The following is a 17,877-nucleotide window of genomic DNA, read 5'->3' as shown; positions in this document are numbered from 1 at the left end:
AAGTGGAACAATAAATTGATGTTTCTCTCTCATCAACAATTTTTTTTAAAGATTCTCTAGTACTTAATAAGGGTGTATTTAAAACTATAACTACCATTCGGTATCGATCAGTGGGAGACAATCAACCCCAAGCCTTCAAGCAGAAAAAACCAGACACACCTCCCAAATCTCTCTCTTCCCCGTCCCTTTAAAAATAAATAAAATACAAAAATATGTGACCAGACATACAACGCCTCACAATACATCTAGTTAAGGGACCTCACAGCCGGGGGTGGAAGTCGGAGATGTGGGTGCCCCAAGGCCCGCCTTTAAAATAGCAGGTTGTCCTTTCCGCCTCACAAGAGTTCTCCCCGCCGACACCGGACCCGACCACCAGTGCCCGGGCCAATATCTCCAGCGAGCCCCAAGTTCCCCGACGCCGTCCCCTCCACCGGCACGCGGCGGGCAGCCTGTGACGTCATGCCTGCGCCACGCTGCTAGGCAGGTCCTCTTCTCCACCTCCGCCTCCCCGCCCCCTTCTGCCTTCCAACCGGCGCGGCTTTCTGGAAGGTTCGGGAAGGCGTTGGGCGCTTACTCTTACACCGCAGCCGCCTGCAATCCGCGTCCATCCGTTCTTCCTGAACCCACGCAAACCCATCCCTGCTAGCCATGCCCGAGAACGTGGCACCCCGGAGCGGGGCTCCCGCCGGAGCTGCCGGCGGCCGCAACAAAAGCGCCTATAAGGACCGTGATAAGCCGGCCCAGATCCGCTTCAGCAACATCTCCGCGGCCAAAGGTATCGCTCCCCGTGCCCGAGCCGCGGCCCAACGCGGTATAGCCCTGCGTTTTCACCCTGGTCTTGAGTGGACACGGCTCATCGTTTTTATTTCTTCAGATGATCCCTTTTGTGCTTATGAAGAAGAAAGAAGCTTTGTGGAGGGGCTTTATTGTTTTCTGCCGATATTTCTCAACCCCGAATATGGAGGGTTTCAGATTGGCCCCGTTCTGGTCCTGGGCCCTCATAGTTTTTCTTAATGGTCACTCATTACACTTAAAGGGGGCAACGCCCTCCTGCAACGTCCCTTTGGGTTCTGACAGTTAAGCTCTGTCGCTTACCCGCTTATTGGTCCCACTACTGAAATATTTGCACGATACTTTTACGTTCTCTTGATCCTCTAAAAATGCCAATTAAATAAGCTTCCCTTGCACAACTGTTGAAACGAATTGGATAAACTCTAAATGCCTAATTTGGGGCGGGATCCTTGGTATCGGGCTGTGGGGAATAGAGATTTGTTTGAGAATAATTGTGGAAAGCCACATTATGCTTTTTTGTTCTCTCTGCATGTGTAGCTAAACACAAGAAAATCAAGAAACATGGACAGTTAGCTGGAGTGGAGGTTTTTATTGGTTTTGTAGAACACTTTGGCGTATGTTGGGAATCAAGACCCGAGTTTTATTAACTCTGTTGTCATTACTTCATGGCTTTGTAACCTTTAACTCTTAGCCGAGGTTTACTTACCTATAAAACAGGGAAATGCTCTCTTTGTACAGTTGTTGGGGGTTAAGAGAAATCTAGCTCATACAGAGTCTGTAAGGGAAGGTGAGAACAAAGGCTTAGAGGTCTTGCGTTTGTGTGTTGAGTACAGTGAGTATTTCATTCAGTTTAGAGTGAGCATGGAGAGCCAAATCTTGAAGGGCCTGGTGTCTCGGATTTGGCATAACTCCCTGGCTAGAGAGAAGTTTTCAGTAGAATGAGTTAATAGATAACTGGTAGGGTTGCTGTGGGGATTAAATAAGAAAGTCTATAAACAGCTGCATGTATAAAATACAGTCTTACAAATATTTGAGGTCATCCCACGTGACGATGTGACAGTGCTAAAAGAAATAGGTACAGCAGGTCTTCGAATAATGTCTTTGTTTAACGTGATTTCTTTGCGTTGTTAATAAGATGCCCTAGAACTTTTTTATTTATAATTAGTCTTGTGGTAACATTGGTTTCATTATATGTCATTTGGCCCCAGTTCCAAGGATGTCTCAGTGCTATTAAGTGAGGTCTCGCTGTATGTACACTGGAGGCAAGATGGAGGAGTAAGGGAATAGGTTCAAATTTGGGCCTAGTGAGTTGGAGAGGTTACATTGACCAGAGGAGTAGATTTAGGGACTCATTTGGAAATTCAGAAGAGAATATTCCTGGAAATAAAGATTGGGTAGATGACTATCTGGGGGGCATAGTGGAAGCTTAGATTACAATAGAAATAAGATGTCAGATAAATTCTGGGGTCATTTAACCCCCTTAGGGGGGTTAAAAGAGCTACACAATAGATTTTCAACAATGAAGGTATAGCATAGGAAGTGTACTGAGGTGACCTTTGAAACAACAGCCAACAGAAAATTGAAACTGGACAAAGAAGGTATGTATGTAGGAAGGAGAGACCACCTAGATGATGTGAGGAGGACTCAGAACAAAGTGATGCAATTACTCTTCAGAGTAATTCTGCAAACTGGTTGAGAAAAGCTGTTACCATTTGCATTATTAGTTTAATTTGGGGGAGCCAGTTTTTTATTTTGATGTTACCAAAAAAGAGAATAGTACCATTGGTTGAGGTAAAAAGCCACACACACACATCGTGGTAGTCGTAGTAGTAGTACTCTGTGCCACGCTGTGTGTTAAGCTTTAGACACTCCGGGAGATGCAAACCATCTAAAGTCTTTTATTTTTTTGGATGTGTATTATTTTTATTATCTTTATGTAGATTAATACAAGGGCTTTTTTTTTTTTTTTTAGCTTCATCCATTTTTAGAGGGAGGGAGAGAGACATCAATTGGTTGCCTCTTGCACTTGCCCTGACTGGGGACTGAACCTGCAATATAAGGGCATTCTCAAAGTGAATTAATTTGCTGTAGAGTCATAGCCATGAGAGTCCACTAAAATTGCCTGGAAGGCTAATATATAATATTGACTGGATAATTAGGAACAGCAGCCCAAAACCATGAAATAATTAGGTAGAAACAATTTTTAAATTATACCAAATATTTTCTCTTAAGCTCTTTAAGATTATGTATTATTATTCACACAAATGGGGGGTGGGGAGCAAGCATTATGTTATGGTGGAGTACACAAATATTAGGGCACAGTCTCAACCCAGTGTGCATGGAGTTAAAATGCTGTGTGAGAAAGGGGGAGATTTAATCTGTTGTCCCAATGTTGTCAAAGAAAGGGGGACGGGTATTATTCATCAATTCCAATTTCTCTTAGGAAATAATAAGTGGACTAGTGAAATACAAACATTCTCATAAACACATGGTAAGAAGAAGTAACTTTGGAATGGTAGACTGTATGTCCAGAGATGTTGAATAGCATATTGATAATGAATGAAAGCTCTAAGTTTAGATTTTGTTTTTTAATTACTTATTTTTAGAGTGGGGGGGGAGGAGGGAGAAAGAGGGAGAGAAACATCAATAAGTGATTGACTCGTGCGTGCCTCCAACCAGGGACCTGACCTGCAACCCAGGCATGTGCTCTGACTGGGAATCAAACCAGTCACCCTGTAGTTCGCAGGCTGGTGCTCAATCCACTGAGCCATAACAGCCAGAGGTAGTTTGGGTTTATTAGTTAACATTTGGGTTTTTTATTTTTTGGAGGAATGGGTCAAACAAATAATTATATAGTATAGTAGGAGGTCTAGCCTGTACTGTTGCTACTTGTCTTATTTTAAAGAATGGAGAAAAGAATATAATCATTCAGAGCTAGGTAGTATTTTGATATTTAAAGGAAGATTAGATCTTCAAAATTTATTCTGCCATAGGCAGACCATAAGAACTGTGTATAGTGACTTTAACAACAAAACATTAATTATATGGCATACAATTAGAGGAGTAAGTTACTCTGTTTCCTGTAGATTATTCTACACCATATCCTAATAAGGACAAAATGAGAAATCGCTGTGTTCTTTGAAGAGTCTTGATTTCTTTTTCTTCCTTTACAGCTGTTGCTGATGCTATTAGAACAAGCCTTGGACCAAAAGGAATGGATAAAATGGTAAAAACTAAATCATGTGTTACCTAATTGAATGATACTGTCTGCGCTGCAAGATCTTTATAGAGGGTTAAGATGTGCTGTGTAAAAAGTAAAATCTGTTAGAAAGGCACTTTGAGAGTTCAGAAGAATGATAGATTACTTGGGAGGGGAACAGGGCTTAACTATAATTCATATTTTGTTTAATATTTTTTAAACAATGAAAGTAAATGCAAATTTAGTTATCCATTGTGTTGTTAGAATGTATAGTAAAGCTAGGTGGAAGTGTTTGTGTTCATTTTTCCTTATTGACGTAGTTCTGTGACCTGACATAGATAGGTCTGGGATTTCAACTCTACTTCTAGCTTTGTTGACTGGCAGCATAAAACAGATAAATTCCAGTGCCTTTTAGGTAATATACCCTCAAATTTAGTGCTAGTTAACTTCCATAATGTGAGACAAGGAAACTATATAGAGGACTGTCTGGATGATACACAGATCGTTATTCCTTCTGGATATTTCTATGTCTGCCTGATAGTAATGATGTTTTTTTGCTCTTTGCTGAGGATACTACAAAATAATTTACTGTGTTGACTATAAGAATTGTGTAAGTTATAGAAATACCTAATCACTATGTTGTACACCTGAAACTAATACTATATTATATGTCAACTCTAATTGAAATTTTTAAAATTATTTTTAAAAAGTAGGTAATATGCAATAAAAAAAGAAATTGTGGTCAGTGCATTTATGGTGCTGTATTTTGGGGGAAGGCATGGTATTGTTATTGCTATGAACCTAGGAATGATAATGATTTATTTTAAGGTATTATTTCTTTTTAGAGGAAGAGAAACATTAATGTACAAGAGATACATAGATCAGTTGCCTCTCCCACGCCCCCAACTGGGGCCCTGGCCTGCAACCTAGGCATGTGCCCTGACTGGGAATCGAACTAGCGACCCTTTTGGTTCACAGGCCAGCACTCAATCCACTGAGCCACACTGGCCAGGGCTGATAGTGATTCTTTATAGTATTGTTTCGACCTATTTTGTGTGTGGATTCCTTCTCTTTTTTCACAAATATAGTTTAAACAAAGCCAGTCTACGGCCATACCACCCTGAACGCGCCTGATCTCGTCTGATCTGGGAAGCTAAGCAGGGTCAGGCCTGGTTAGTACTTGGATGGGAGAACAAAGCCAGCTATTTCACGTGTAAAGTTGGACTGTTGTGCATATTACTAAATCATTATACTAATAATAATGATTGTTAGTATAAAGTTTGAAATTAAACACAGTTGTAAGTTACACAAATGAAACATCTCTGTGAGAAGTACTAAAATTAGTAGAGCTTTTAGAGTGTTAACAGTAATGCTACATAAAGAAAACAATTTTGAAATCATAAATTTTTTAAAAAATAAAAACTTTACAGATTCAAGATGGGAAAGGTGATGTGACCATTACAAATGATGGTGCCACCATTCTGAAACAAATGCAAGTGTTGCATCCAGCTGCTAGAATGGTAAGTATTGTTTTAGATAAGGTGTTAATTTTAAGTGCACAGTTTGTTATCTGGTGAACAGTTAAATCTGTTTTATTCGATCACATGATATAATTTAAGCATTGTGATTTTTGTATTGTTAGGCTAAACAGGCGTATTTTTAGGATACACTGTGTGTCTAGGATTGTGCTCTTCAGTGCAAGGTGCCTATGCTTCTAAACAGGAATGTACCATATACTTGATGGAGGAGGAGATAATATGAAATTGTATAAATTATTAGTTTAATGCATTTGGATAACAGCAAAATAATTTTAATTGTGTGAAAAATCATGTCTAAACTTAGAATGACATTTATTAAAAACAACTGCCAATTCATCTAAGAAGCATGATGATTTCAGTGTCAAGTGAGAAGTTACCCTGTCAGCAAAAATAAATTTCCGTCTGTTAAAAAGTCCCTTTTAATTATGTAAAGATGACTTTTTAAGTGAATCGGGTTATGTTTATACAGGGTCAGTTCATATAAAACTTGGCAAAAAACTCCAACTGATACTGTACTCTATCCTGGAATTCCTCCATTTCATAGCTTCCAAGGCTACAGGATAACTGTGGTACGACATTCTTTATACATTCTTTATACTTTCTGACAGGAACTTTTAAGTAGCTTGGGAGCAAATACTTACAACCCACAGTATGAACCAGAAATCATATGGTGTCTTATAGAGTATATAGATAGAAGATTTAATGCCACAATAGATCTGTCATCATTTTAAAATGAAACGGAAGGTAGACAACAAGTCCAGATTCATATTGAATCTTACAGTGTTGATAACAATCAAATTGGGACGCTGATGTCAAGGCCATTTTTATATTTGAATTAGTTGTTACTGGGTTGATGTTTTTTGTGGTTTTTTTTTAAGATTTTATTTATTTATTTTTAGAGAGGGAGAGAAACATGGGTGAGTGGTTGACTCTCACACGCCCCCCCAACTGGGGACCTGGCCTGCAGCCCAGGCACGTGCCCTGACTGGGACTTGAACCAGTGACTTGGGATCACGGGCAGGCTCTCAATTTACTTAGCCACACCAGCCAGAGCTGGTTCTTACCATTTCCTATTGAAGGACTTAATATGTTCTGTTCACTTAGCTGGTGGAGTTGTCTAAGGCACAAGATATAGAAGCAGGAGATGGCACCACATCAGTGGTCATCATTGCTGGCTCTCTCTTAGATTCCTGTACCAAGCTTCTTCAGAAAGGTAGGTAGAATACACTTTAGTACTGTATAAAGATAAAAAGTTATTAAGTCATGTCAGATTTAAGATTTAATTTGTAATAATCTTTTTACTAGGAATTTTGCTATGTTTATTACATGAATTAGCGTTTTCCCCCCTTTTTTGCCAACTTTCTTTTTGAAGTATAAAATTTGTTTTCACTTTTAACTAGCATGTGTATATAATTGATCTGTTTCAAATTAAATGGAAATTAATCATTAGCCATAGTTAAACAGTTAAGGTTATTCAAAGCATGATATTTGTAATTGAAGCAGAAGTTAATCTGTGGTTGAAAACAAGATTGGGATTGATTTAGGGATGGAGAGGGTGAAGCTGGGTGGAGATAGGAAAAGGGAGAATAAGTGGGAACAGTTGTTATAGCATAAACAATAAAAACTAAATATTAAATAAGCTCAAAGAAAACTTATGACTGCTTTGAAATTTAATGAATAGAAAAATTTTAAGTGTGTCAAATACTAGTTTATCTGTTATAATTAAGTAACTAGATTTTCACAAATGACAGGGATTCACCCAACTATCATTTCCGAGTCATTCCAGAAGGCTTTGGAAAAGGGTATTGAAATCTTGACTGACATGTCTCGACCTGTGGAACTGAGTGACAGAGAAACTTTGTTAAATAGTGCAACTACTTCATTGAACTCAAAGGTGAGACAAGCACTAAGGGATCATTCTAAAATTATAGCTTAAGGTTTGTTAGAACCACAGCTCTTATGCTGTGATTTTTATTTGATACTGTACACTGAAATGTTAAGTCTCAAGAGTGACCAAGTAACTAAAGTAATTTGTATAACTGATTCAAGTAAAATTTACTTCTTCAAGGCTTTCAGATAAATTGTATTGCCATTTAACAGATGTAAAAATAGGTCCAGTGAAGTTAAATAATTCATCTAACACCCACAAATAAGGGGTATAACTGAGGTTTGAATCAGAGCCAAGTTGCCTGTCCATAATCTACCTCTTAACAAACATCTATGCTGCTTTTCTTAGTTATCAAATTTAAAGCAGTGCTGTTCTTTTGAATTTCTTGGTAAAATTATGTCACCTTCTGTGTTTTGTCATGTTCTGTGTCACACACACATTCATTCTTTTTCCTTTTGTTTTTATCAGCATTATATCGATATATTCTTTTTTCTCAAATGTTAAATGGAGAGCTAGAGGATATTCTCGAATGTCCCCAGAAGTAATACAGACAGAATAGTAGAATGGTTACAGGCATTTGTCATAGAGTTCAATGCTTGGCTCCATCACTTTATAACTAAACTGTTAGTTGACTATTTCAGTTTCTTCATCTGAAGGTTGAATGAATATATGAATGTAAAGTGCCAAGACCACTGCCTGGCATATGATAAGTGCTCAGTAAGTGTTAGTAGCTGTTTTTACCAGTGCCTCAGTATTACAGAGACACATACATAGCATACACAGATTCATTTTAGATAGGAAACCTCCACATAAAATTAATTTTCTCTTTATCTACTAATATTAATAAAAGGGGGAAACAAATGTACATTTTTTAATTTATTCATTTGGAGAGGGGAGAAACATCGATTTGCTGTTCCACGTAGATATTCATTGATTGCTTCTTGTATATGCCCTCACTGGGAATAGAACCCCCAGCCTTGGTGTATCTGGACAATGCTCTAACCAACGGAGCTATCCAGAAAGGCCAAAAATACGTATTTTTATATTGTGCCCTTGGTGGCTGGCAACCTGAGTTGAAAAGAGTGTGTATGGAATATTTTCTCATTTATGGTATACACACTTTCCCTCCCTACCACCCCTAAGATAGTGGTTGATTACTTCTCTCTCCCTCCCTCCCTCCCTCTTTCCTTCTCCCTCTCTCTCTTAAGATTTTATTTATTCCTAGAGAGAAGGGAAGGGAGGAAGGGGGAGAGAGAGAGAGACAGTGTGAAAGAGAAACATAGATTGGTTGCCTCCTGCTTGCATTTTGGGGACCAAACCCACAACCTGGGCATTTGCCCTGACTAGGAATCAAACCGGTAACCTTTCACTTTGCTGGACAATGCCCAGCCAACTGAGCCATATCAGTCAGGGCAAGATTACTTTCTGAAAATCTTTATCCGTGAAGAATTAGAACTTTTTCTATTGTGAAGCTGATTTTTTTTTTTTTTAAATTCTAGGTTGTCTCTCAATATTCAAGTCTGCTTTCTCCAATGAGTGTAAATGCAGTGATGAAAGTGATTGATCCAGCCACGGCTACCAGTGTAGATCTTAGAGATATTAAAATAGTTAAGAAACTTGGGTAAGTATATATATTTATAACTTTAATGAATAAAAACTAATTTTGAAAATAAACTTGCCAAAATTAAATATTTCTTGAAATACCTAAGTGAAAGTCACAAAGCCCTTTCTTTCTGATTTTCATGAGAACTTGATTAATTTGGGAATCTCAAGAATTTGTATTCTCTTATGATGGCAGGGCAGTAGAGTGGTCAGAGAGGTTCAGGAAGGGGCACTAATAAATGTGAGTGAGGCTGAAGCACATTTTATTGCATTGATGATTTTTAATCTGTTAGACATCTATTAAACACAGACTTCTACTCTCTATTAACTATCCCCTTGCTTTTTTCATAGTGGGACAATTGATGACTGCGAGTTGGTGGAAGGGCTGGTTCTCACTCAAAAGGTGGCCAATTCCGGTATAACCAGAGTCGAAAAGGCAAAGATTGGGCTTATTCAATTTTGCTTATCTGCTCCCAAAACAGATGTAAGTAGAACCAGATGAAATGAAGTTGGTTCTTTATGTGTTTAACTTCTAAAAACAGACTTTGTGTTCATTATAATAAAAATAGAAAATACTGATACTAGTGATAAAAAGTGGATATCCCAAAAGAATTAGTAAAATTGAAACAAAAGTAGAAATTATTGTATGCCAAAGCATGACAAAATCTATAGCGTGAATTGACTAGTCAGTAAAATTGAGTTTTTATTTACTTCATGCATGGAGACATATGTTAATAATAAGGGTAGGTATGAAATAATAAAAATAGGTTATGTAAAAGTTACAGTGTAGGTGGGATTTCTAGATCCTTTCTAGCTTTCTGAGGACAGAAACTTTCACAGTAGCAGCCAGATCTTTTTTCCTACATTTGTACAAATGAAACTTTAAGCCAGTTTAATATCCATGTTCTGACAAAATAACAAGTGGTAGGGTAACAAGGATGCAAGTGAAATTATTTCAGTAATATTTTGTATAAAGAGAATTGGAATATTCTCTTTATACAAATAAATACAAGATAATAATTTTATACATTTTTAAAAAATTTTACTTATTTATCTTAGAGGGGGAGGTAAGGAGAGAGGGAGAGAAATATCAGTGTATGGTTGCCTTTTGTTCGTCCCCTGCTGGGAACTGGCCTGCAACCCAGGCATGTGCCCTGACTGGAAATCAAACCACAATTGTTTGGTTTGCAGACCTGAGCTCAATCCACTGAGCTACACCAGCCAGGGCTAATTTTGTACATTTTTTGATGATCAAAATGTACTTGTGTAAATACACACACATACATACACAATGGGGGACCCCCCAAAACCGGAATTATCTTCCAGAGGGAAAGCCTTGTATAGTACAGGCTTCCCCTGCTAGGTGAGTGTTCTAGGAACCCATCTGTGTCAGTGTACTAGCTGGTATTCTAAGAGGCTGCGTTCAATTTCAGTGAACTTTTTTTGAAGACTTTCAAAGCATTTGCCTGTTTTTTTAAAAGATTTTATTTGCCCTGGCTGGTGTAGCTCAGTGTATTGAGCGTGGGCCTGCGAACCAGACAGTCGCGGTTTGATTCCCAGTTAGGGCACATGCCTGGGTTGCAGGCCGGTTCCCTTCAGGGGTGCACCAGAGGCAACCATACATTGATGTTTCTCTCCCTCTCTCCTGCCCTTCCCCTCTAAAAGTAAATAAATAAAATATTTTTTAAAAATGATTTTATTTATTTATTTAGAGACTGGAAGAGAGGGAAAGAAACATCAATGTGTGGTTTTCTCTTGTGCGCCCCCTCCTAGGGATCTGACTTGCACTCAGTCCACTAAGCCACACCAGCCAGGTGCCTATTTCATGATCGTGATTTACAAGTGCACCTGCCCACACCACATTTCAGTGTTCAGCAGGTTTTGACCCTGTGCCCTACCCTGCCAGTTCACCCATTCACTCTCCAAGCGACTTTTTTTGTTTCTCTGGATGAAAAATGTCCTCAGAGGGAAACGTGGTGCCGATGCGGAAGAAGTGAGGCAAAAAACAGCAGAAGCACTAAAAGTCATCAAAATTGATGAGTTCAAAAATTGTTTTGAGCAGTAGAAAAAATGTCTCAATAGGTATATTATACAGTAGGTGTAATCAAATGGAGATTACTTTGAAGGTGACTGAAGTTTAAACGTGTAAGAAAAATGCACAATTCTTTACCAGTTTGGGGGGCATCTTACACACACACACACACACTTGGCAGAGTAATGCCAGCTTGAGTATGGTTGGTAGGGTAATAATATGGGTGTAATTATAGTTTTAATTTAAACCTTTCCCCTAAAATGTCACATGGTACACTTGAGTGTGATATTGGTATGTTACAGAATTGCACATGCATATGATTTTTGTAATAAAAAAGGAGTGTTATTTGTGCTGGACCCTGTACATGAATGACACAAGGTACATGTATATAGATCAGTATAAAAAGCCTGCATTAGATTAGTGTATATTCATAATAGGCCTTTTCTATGCATGTTTGTATATAATATTTGGTATAATTTTGGTTGGATTTATAATGTAATAATATTTTCATTAAGCCTTTTTCCTTTTAAAATTATGTTCTTTTTCTAAATAGATGGATAATCAGATAGTAGTATCTGACTATGCCCAGATGGACCGAGTGCTACGAGAGGAGAGAGCCTATATTCTAAACTTGGTGAAGCAAATTAAGAAAACAGGATGTAATGTCCTTCTTATACAGAAGTCTATTCTCAGGTGTGGGGCTATTTATTTTGTTCACCTTTTAATAATAATTGATTTTGGATCCCCTCAAGTTATTTTTATTTTATTTATTTTGACTCTAGCAATTTTTTTTTTAATGATGTAAGGTAGGTAAAGAACTAGACAGCTAATGAATCTGCATTTTGGGACATTCAGATAATCCTCTAAAGTGGGTTCTCTTCCCATTGTGATAATTTAAATGTGGGATATATAATCTTTCTAGACCAAGATCCTAAATATCAAGTAAATAGAATGCTTTGTTTTTCAGTGTTTTTTTCTAATATGTTGATGCATTCCCACATACTCTGTTTACTAATACGTTATGCTATAAAGTACTGTGGATGCTCATTTTATATAGAAACTTTGATGAGGAGTTGGAATATGTGGTTCTTGTGTAATAGGTAGTAACACTGAGTAAATTCCTCTCAAAATTCAGTTATATATTCCCCCATCTGGTATCACAGGGTTATCAGGATCATTCCAGGTAATTTGTGGGAAAATGTAATTTTTGGTCTTGAATTAATATTTCACTCTAAGTTAGGAGGTATCAATAAAGTTTTAAATTTTTTTAATTGCTTTTTAGAGAAAGAGAAACATCAGTTTGTCGTTTTACTTATTTATGTATTCATTGATTGCTCCTTATGTGTACCCCAACCAGGGATCGAATCTGCAATCTTTGTATATTGGGACCAACTGAGCGCTCCAGCCAGGGCTCAGTAACACTTTAATTATCAGAGATATACTTACTTGGTATTTTTTTAATTACATAATTATCTTGGTGTTTTACAAATAGTGTTATTGGAGTACATTTAATATTATTTATTAGAAACCTTAATTTAAGAATTTTGAGCTCCAGTTGGTTAAGTCATCCCACAAAGCAAAAGGTCAGTGGTTTGATTCCTGGTTGGGGAACATGACAAGGTTGTGGATTCAGTCCTCAGTTGGGCACACATGAGAGGCAACCGATCTATGTTTCTCTTTCATATCAGTGTTTCTCTTTCTCTCTCTCCCCTTCTCTCTAAAACTAAATAAATTGAATCTTTTAAATATAAATTTTAAAAATAATTTGAGCTCAAAATTTGAATTATCTTCAATAATAATTTGAGTCATTTAAACAACAGTAAAATAATGAAAACCTTAAGATGTGGTTGGACAGCAATTTTTTTAACCTATCATTGACATACTGATTTTGTATTTTAGAGATGCTCTTAGTGATCTTGCATTACATTTCCTGAACAAAATGAAGATTATGGTGGTTAAGGATATTGAAAGAGAAGACATTGAATTCATTTGTAAGGTAAAACATTCCCGACATCTTTATGTGTGAAAATATGCAGTAATCAAGTGTTTTAATTTGTAGATTTGACCATTTTTCCTAGACAATTGGGACCAAGCCCGTTGCTCATATTGACCAATTCACTGCTGACATGCTGGGATTGGCTGAGTTAGCTGAGGAGGTCAATTTAGATGGTTCTGGCAAACTCCTCAAGGTAACAAATGTTATAATTAAGCTTTATTTACCTGGGATTTTTTAATTTTAATCCTTATTCCAAATAATCTAATTTGGAATTTGTTTACTAAAGATTACAGGCTGTACAAGCCCTGGAAAAACAGTTACAATTGTTGTTCGTGGATCCAACAAATTGGTTATTGAAGAAGCTGAGCGCTCCATTCATGATGCCCTGTGTGTCATTCGCTGTTTAGTGAAGAAGAGGTAATATAAATTGCTAAGTAACATTTAGAACATTAAAATGGACTATTTTAAAGGTATAAGTGCTAAATTATTTAAAATGGATTTCTCTTGGGTAGGGTACACTGAAAATATGTTTGTGAATTTCAGAGCACTTATTGCAGGAGGTGGTGCTCCAGAAATAGAGTTGGCTCTACGGTTAACTGAATACTCACGAACATTGAGCGGTATGGAATCCTACTGCGTTCGTGCTTTTGCAGATGCTATGGAAGTCATTCCATCTACACTAGCTGAAAATGCAGGCCTGAATCCCATTTCTACAGTAACAGAGTTAAGAAACCGGCATGCCCAAGGAGAAAAAACTACGGGCATTAATGTCCGAAAGGTAATGAATGATTTAACCTTTAATTATTGCAAAAAATGTTGATGCTTATAAAGCTTTATGAAGCTTCATAATTGTCTACTGAGTGAAAAAGCTTTGAAAGTAAAAATAGTCTTGGATTTAAATAATAAGGCATGCAGGATAATTACTGTATACCATTGAGTGAAAATGAAGATGATGCCTTAAGTGAAAAGTATTTGTTTATTAGCTCTGCCAATTTACTGACTGTAGTTTTTGGAAAATTGTATAGTCTGTGTTTCTTAGTTGTAAAAACGGATAATTAATATGTCCCTCATAGGGGGGACATATTATCTGTCATGAGGATTAAATGTATTACAAGAAAACTCTTACAAATATGCCTGATGTAAATGCTGTACATAGTAACCATTGCTGCTGTTGTGACCACCAGCCTAATATAGTCATTTAAAGTAAACACATAGAACAGTAATAATTTCCCCTTTTATATTGTTTTATTAATGTTTCTTCATTGAGGAGACAGATAATAGGAAAAACTGACAATCCAAGCTGATATTTTTTGAATAGTACAGAACTAAAAAGGAGGACACTGTGTGGTTTTAGTGAAAACTATATGAAAATGCAGCTTTCATTGGTAGGGCATGAAGAAATTTTAGATGGAGGAGCAAATAGTTTATAGGTGAGAGAGACCAAGAAGTTCTGGTTTACTCTAGAGCAGAGGTTATATGTTGGTGATATTGTGGACTTTAAGGTTGGAAGGATCAGATAAAAACTATAATGAAAAGGCCCTAGAGTATTGGGGCAGTTATGGGTTGAAAGCCACTAAAGTTTTTTAACCAAGAGGCTAAGGAAGGAAAGAATATTTTTAGGTGGTAACCCAGGAGACTGGTTTGCTTGATATGGCCATCATCAGTAATCCTTAGGAGAAGGGGACTAGGATATAAGAATTTAAAAGTGAAATTTGAGAGAGATGTAAAAATGGCAGAACAGACCAGACTTGGTCAAAGTTAGAATTAGGATTCAGAAATGATTTGAGCATTAGAGATCTTGTAATTTGCCCTGGCTGGCATAGCTCAGTGGATTGAGCCCAGGCCTGCGAACCGAAGGGTCGATGGTTCAATTCCCAGTCTAGGGCACATGCCTGGGTTGCATGCCTGGTGCATGAGAGGTAACCACACATTGATGTTTCTCTCCCTCTCTTTCTCCTTCCCTTCCTGTCTCTAAAAATAAATGAATGTATATTTTTAAGATCTTGTAATTTTTAATCTCTCTGATCCTCTACCTAATTTTTTCCAGGATATTTTTTAATTAAAATACATAGACATTTTAGATTTAGGATTGGGGGAATCCAGCATTAGTTTTTTTGGGTTTGTTTGTTTGTTTGTTTTCAAATTTCAACATAGAGTGTGGAGAAGAGCTTATAACTTAGTAGAGAATATCTTATTCTTGATTAGACCAAGGGAAAGCTGCATTTGAAAAGGCCTTGAGCCATGCTGATAACAGTGTAGTTAGTGTGTATAATTACAGACACTAAAAGCAACTTGTGCTGATTTGCAGGGTGGTATTTCCAACATTTTGGAGGAACTGGTTGTCCAGCCTCTGTTGGTTTCCGTTAGTGCACTGACTCTAGCAACTGAAACTGTCCGGAGCATCCTGAAAATTGATGATGTGGTAAGTATGTATAGATTATGAATTTTCCTACAGGGTCAGAAAGGCATATTTTTTTGAAGAAATTGCTTGGGTCGGGGTAGGGGGTAAATAATATATTGCTAGTCATTAAAGTGAAAATAGTTCACACTTTTATAGTCGTTTTTCACTTGTAACAATAGGAGTGATTTGGATAATTGCCTAAAATGTCTTCCATCCTTAAAATTCTATTATTACAGGTTTTGAAACTCAGGTTTTTCTCTTGCCAGGTAAACACTCGGTAATCCGGATAATGCTGCTGGACTGGCAACATCATGGCCACTAATAGTGCAGCTGGAGTGGAAGGAAGGTCACTGATGTTACTCGTTTCAGATACTGTTTCCTCTATGAATTCCTGGGCCTGGTCTTCCAGTTTGCATTTACTTGAAATTGTATTGATACAGTTTAATGAAAATATTAAATATTTGGTTTCAAAAAGCAGGTTAATTTATTGTCGCTCTCCTCCCAACATTCTGTTACTTCAGACACTCTTAAAAAACGTATATAAGAAGCGGGTGGGACGGATTCACATTTACCTGTTGATTTCCTTAGGATCTTAATCCTAAATACCTTGTTGTACTTTTTTTTAAAACATAGTAAGTACTGAGGGGAAAATGGCCAAATTAATATGCTCATCACCCTGATAAATCGCCATTTACATAAACTATCAAAGTAATACATATGCTGTTTGAAAAGTTAACATTACAAAAAGATACAAAGTAAAAAAACAAAAGGCACCCTATACCTTATAATCTTGATCCCTTTTTTCAAGAATAAGCACTGTTGTGTTGAGATACCTTCTACAAATAAAAGTGTACACAGAAGTAGCAAATTTTATTTATATAAAAAGGATTCTTAACTAATATGTCATTTCAATGGTTTTGAACATTTTCATTGACTCTACCTTGATCAAGTATATATGTCTCACCATGAATAGTGTAAAATCAGAGGAATTTCTTCTGCTTTAACCTTCTTCCATTAATACTTCACAAACTGTAGCTACTGATTTTTTTTTTTTAAACCTCAGGCACTCACCTTTATGAAAACTTTCATGGCTTCTGATTGCCTTTGCATAAAGGCCTGACCTTGAAGTAGACCTAAATTGGGCCTACACAATCTGATAGTACCCCCACTATCTCTTCTCTTACACATGGAGTGTTATAAAAGCAACTGGACTCTTTGTTATATCTGTGGAGGATTTCAGCCAATCAGTCTGAAGCTTATTTAGTATCTGACAACTCGAAATAGTTATCTAAAATAACATTTGGTAAATGGTAAGTCTTAATATGTTTAGGTGTCTATTTCTGGATTGTCTAGAATTTAATTCAACTTAATGTCTCCCCCTTTTAATGGTTATTTAGAGCTTACTGTAAAATAAGCTTTTTCTGGCTGCCATGAAACTGTTGAATGAGGAATGCCTTAAAATCTTTTAAGTCAAAATACTCTCCAAATTATATATATTGGATCTTTTATCAGTCATTCAGTACAGGGTTCTGCGTGTCATAAATATATGGAATCCCTGAAGGTTCCACATGAAAAGGTATCAGAACTAATAAATATAACAATGTAACAGGATGCCAGGTTAACACATAAAAAGTTGCATATCTGTACAATCTAAAAAGGGAATTACAAAACATCAGGAATTAAGATGAAACGTGCACAATGAAAACTGCAGAACATTGGTGAAATAAATGGAAACATCCTATGTTCATGGATGGAAGACTTCACTGAAGATTTACCAGCATGTGTACACTCTGGATCTGTCATTTCACCTGTGCCTCAGCTCTTACTACTGCCCTTTGCACTCTCTACCCCTCTTACACTGCCTCTTTGTATTCTAGCACACTCCTGTTACAGAGCTTTTGCTCTTGCTTCCTTTTTTTAAATTGTCTTTAACCTTTTGCATTTTAATTATGGTGCTTCTTGGTGTGGGTCTCTTTGGGTTCATCTTGGTTTGGGCCACTCTGTGCTTCATGGACTTGCATGCCTATTTCCTTCACTAAGGGGAGTTTCCTGTCATTTTTTTCAAATAGGTGTTCAATTTCTTGCTCTCTTCTGGCACTCCCATCATTCTGATGTTGGTCCGCTTGAAGTTGTCCCAAAGTCTTCTTATAGTATCTTCATTTGGGGGGGATGATTTTTGTGGTTCTGACTGGGGTGGGTTTTTTGGGGATTTTTTTTTTTTGCTTCCTTATAGTCTAAATTGCTAATTTGATTCTCAACTTTACCCACTATATTGTTGATTCCCTGCAAATTCATTTTAGTTGATGTATTCATTTCTGGCTGATCCTTTTATGCTGAAGTTCTCATTAAGTTCATTGAACATCACTATAACCAGTGTATTGAACTCTGAACCTAGTAGATTTCTTATCTCCATTTTTTTAGTTCTGGAG

General features: G+C 37.1%; 1 protein-coding gene across 1 annotated transcript; it reads left to right on the top strand.

Moving 5' to 3' along the window:
- The first annotated feature begins 503 nt into the window (after positions 1–503).
- CCT4 (chaperonin containing TCP1 subunit 4) lies at positions 504–15,931 on the top strand. The gene is made up of 14 exons (XM_037163635.2): positions 504–775; positions 3,966–4,018; positions 5,422–5,511; positions 6,634–6,742; positions 7,281–7,423; positions 8,917–9,038; positions 9,371–9,503; positions 11,605–11,744; positions 12,951–13,047; positions 13,130–13,240; positions 13,334–13,464; positions 13,591–13,825; positions 15,356–15,469; positions 15,715–15,931. Exons 1-14 carry the CDS (start codon positions 649–651, stop codon positions 15,727–15,729), a joined length of 1,620 nt encoding a protein of 539 aa, XP_037019530.2. The 5' UTR covers positions 504–648; the 3' UTR covers positions 15,730–15,931.
- The last annotated feature ends 1,946 nt before the right edge of the window (positions 15,932–17,877 follow it).

The sequence above is a fragment of the Artibeus jamaicensis genome, unplaced genomic scaffold, assembly GCF_021234435.1.
Source record: "Artibeus jamaicensis isolate MK-2021 breed Jamaican fruit bat unplaced genomic scaffold, CSHL_Jam_final contig_465, whole genome shotgun sequence".
In the NCBI taxonomy this organism is placed as follows: domain Eukaryota; kingdom Metazoa; phylum Chordata; class Mammalia; order Chiroptera; family Phyllostomidae; genus Artibeus; species Artibeus jamaicensis.
Note: the sequence above shows the minus strand (reverse complement) of the source record. Positions and strands in the feature narration are given on the sequence as shown.

Bases quoted from the DNA above. Each gene is read 5' to 3' on its own strand.
- CCT4 (XM_037163635.2), top strand. From the start codon at position 649: ATGCCCGAGAACGTGGCACCCCGGAGCGGGGCTCCCGCCGGAGCTGCC. The intron at 5,512-6,633 runs GTAAGTATTGTT...CTGTTCACTTAG, and splicing joins TGCATCCAGCTGCTAGAATG to CTGGTGGAGTTGTCTAAGGC. The intron at 9,504-11,604 runs GTAAGTAGAACC...TTTTCTAAATAG, and splicing joins TATCTGCTCCCAAAACAGAT to ATGGATAATCAGATAGTAGT.